The sequence below is a fragment of the Limulus polyphemus genome, unplaced genomic scaffold, assembly GCF_000517525.1.
Source record: "Limulus polyphemus unplaced genomic scaffold, Limulus_polyphemus-2.1.2 Scaffold16003, whole genome shotgun sequence".
NCBI classification, from domain to species: domain Eukaryota; kingdom Metazoa; phylum Arthropoda; class Merostomata; order Xiphosura; family Limulidae; genus Limulus; species Limulus polyphemus.
Window position 1 is genome coordinate 1 of NW_013681613.1, and position 3492 is coordinate 3492.

General features: G+C 33.2%; 1 protein-coding gene across 1 annotated transcript; it reads left to right on the forward strand.

Moving 5' to 3' along the window:
- Nucleotides 1-366: 366 nt before the first annotated feature.
- LOC106477482 lies at nucleotides 367-1010 on the forward strand (the record flags this gene model as incomplete). Its single annotated transcript, XM_013938040.1, has 2 exons — nucleotides 367-511; nucleotides 838-1010. Coding segments are annotated over 2 exons (318 nt in total), but the record flags the coding sequence as incomplete, so codon positions are not given.
- Nucleotides 1011-3492: the final 2482 nt, after the last annotated feature.

Consider the following 3492-nt stretch of genomic DNA (forward strand, 5'->3'; position numbering starts at 1 on the left):
AACATTATTGTTTTTACTACATTTCAATCTGTTGGTAACGTTTTTAATGTTAATATTATTGTTTTTACTACACTTCAATCTGTTGGTAACGTTTTTAATGTTAATATTGTTTTTCCTACATTTCAATCTGTTTGTAACGTTTTTAATGTTAACATTATTGTTTTTACTACACTTCAATCTGTTCGTAACGTTTTTAATGTTAATATTATTGTTTTTACTACACTTCAATCTGTTGGTAACGTTTTTAATGTTAATATTATTGTTTTTACTACACTTCAATCTGTTGGTAACGTTTTTCATGTTAAATTTATTGTTTGGTTTGTGTAATTAATTAAAGGTATCTTGCTTTTCGATTTTCTTTTTCAGCATATTTGAGATATGCCGCATGTTTCAAAAACGTTTCATTGAATGAACAGAAATGTGCCGATAAATACCGAACACTAGCCGAACTATTCCGTAAAGAAAACGAAGGAGACGACGACGTAAACAAAGGTCTTCGAAAATGGTGTTGGTAGGAGTCTATAATTACCAATATGTAGTGTTTCTACTACTCTAATCAGTGGTGTAAGAAGGAGTTAAAAAGTGGGGGTATTAGGCTAGACATGGCTAATATAACGCACAATTCCTATATACGTAAAACATGTAAAAGTGGCGGTCCTGTAGCACTCCTGGTTTCGATGCCTTTTATAATGTACTTGTTTTTATTTACTTCTAACCCTAGATTCTGTTACATGTGTCCCATGGTTTAAACACGTGACCTTACATTCCATTAGTTATGTTTAACTTATTTTTCACATAACTTTAGACTGTTTTTTACATTTATTTATCTTCTAACAGCTCCTACAGTAGCTTCGTCCACTGCCAGAACAACCACGTGGCCCAGTACTGTGGGAAGCAGGCTGGAATATTTCTTCGAAGCTACATGGATCGAATGACTGGTCCGTTGATTCACGAACACTGCCCCCTCTATACGTACGGTTTGGAAGCTTGTACCACCAATATCGCTGCACGTAATGTGATATGGAACGTTTTTATCTGTTTCATCTCTTTCTCGTACATTACAATGTACCAAGTTTCAACAGTAAATCTAAGTTAATCACCGAAAGACGTAGTTAAAAATAAAACCTAACAGTTTCTCAACTAGTGTTAGTGAACGTGACGAATTAATTACATTCACTCACAATGGTCGTAGTAATATTACATCAGGGGTTCTCAACGCCACAATATAATACAGTAATATAACGTTTAAATGTAAATTTTAAAGACTGCAAACATGTAGTTAGCAATGGATGTCTTTTAGATCTATTTCTACGACTCTTTATTGAAACTAGAAACTCTAATAAGTTAGAGAACCAATTTAGCCAGATTTCAGCAACAACCTGTTGACGCAGTCAGTTGTATACAAGATGATTATCATTGTAGTACACGAGAAAAGGCTTAATATCATACGTCATACACGTGTGGACTATGAAATCAGTAACTCCACTTATTTTATTTCGTTTTCCTTCCGCTAAATGGAACCAGTATTTCATTTTATTAACTGTAACCTGAAGGCGTATATTTCAGAAGAAGAACTGACATACATGAAAACACAAGTGTCAAGAAAGACGTTTAAAAATATTGGAGTATCATTAACATCGAACGGAATGAGTAGAAACTAAATAGACAAAATCAACAAGTTTTTGGGACTGTTTGAAACGTTAAAAAACCCAAAACAAAATATTTGTGTTAAATCTAATGACAGCTAGTTTTCTAGAAGAAAAAAAAAGGGGGGGAAGGGAACTTAAAACTTTCTGGCTCATGTTCTGGATAGTCAGATTTTGTCGTGGCTGTAAAATTTTCAAATGAAAAATAAAAACTTTGTTTTGTTATCTTTTGGATATGTTATTTTTTTTCCAACAATAATCCAGAATCACAAAAAAAACCTCTGGCACATACTATCGAAAACAATTAGTATAGAAGCGAGTGTCCAAGAATAATTGGTAACGTCGTGGTGTGGAAAGAAATTTGTGTAAATACATTCACAGAGCCATCTATTGACGAGTAGATAAATTACTTGAGTTGTTTCTACCAGCATTTTATAATCAGCTGTGATGGATAATAAATGTAATATTTCAATCTTTAGTAATGTACGATTAAAATAAGCTTTTCCCATCTATCGAAATTCGAATTTAGTGTATTTGTGTTTACGGGAAGATATCCACGCTATCCGTCCCTAATGTTCAACTGATAGACGAGAGGGAAGGCAGCTAGTCAATACTACCCACCGCCAACTCAGTGAGATTTGACAGTTACTCTCATAATACTCCCACAGCCTCAGAGTGCTGAGCGCCATTTTGTGGCAAGAGACACTCATCATGTACCCTTATTTGATTATGCTATTTACAGTCGGCTAATAAACGTTAAAATCCCCCAGAAAGTTGTCTGAATTATGTGTTTCCTTACTGTCTTTTAAGTAATAAATTTTCATCTAAGTAATTTCGTTTAATAGTCGCGTCAGTCAATTCACAAACTGTCTCTTTTTTTTATAGGCAGGCTACATTTAGTCGTCTTAGACATACTTCACTTCATTTCGTCTCGAGATCTGCACGTTCAACTCTCGCGATTTTGAAAGCACATCGTAGTGAAACAGACATAACTTCGTGAAAAATGAATAAATACAATATATTTATTTCTGAATCTCATCTATAATACATATATAAAAGTAAATAAAGAAGAAAAACACAACAAAAAAAAATAAACTGTAAATGGCTCAGAAAAAAGATCGCAGCAAAATAATGTCTAACAAGTCACTGGACATTATAATAATATATATAATACCGAATGTTGACGCCGGAAAGTTCCCTAAAGATCTCGTTTTGTGAAAACATCTAAATGCTTTTATACCGCCAGATAAGTGTTGTTATTATATTCGTGTTAATATTAAGTTACGTCATCTAATAAGTCATAATAAAAACTGAACATAAACTCGAATTGGCGTACATGAAACAGCAGCGATAAAATATATACTCATATTGAATATCCTATTTCTCTTCTTACTTGTAAAAGTTGGTAATATTGCTTTGGTTCTTTGTAACGTTTCGCTTCTTGTTTGTAAAATTTGGTAATATTGTTTGGTTCCTTTGTAACGTTTTGCTTCTCGCTTGTAAAATTTGATAATATTGCTTTGGTTCTTTGTAACGTTTCGCTTCTGGCTTGTAAAAATTGGTAATATTGCTTCGGTTCTTTGTAACGTTTCGCTTCTGGCTTGTAAAAATTGGTAATATTGCTTTGGTTCTTTGTAACGTTTCGCTTCTGGCTTGTAAAAATTGGTAATATTGCTTAGGTTCTTTGTAACGTTTTGCTTCTCGCTTGTAAAATTTGGTAATATTCGTTTGGCTCTTTGTACGTTTCGCTTCTTGCTTGTAAACTTAGGTAATATTGCTTTGGTTCTTTGTAACGTTTCGCTTCTTGCTTGTAAAATTTGGTAATATTGCTTTGGTTCTTTGTAAC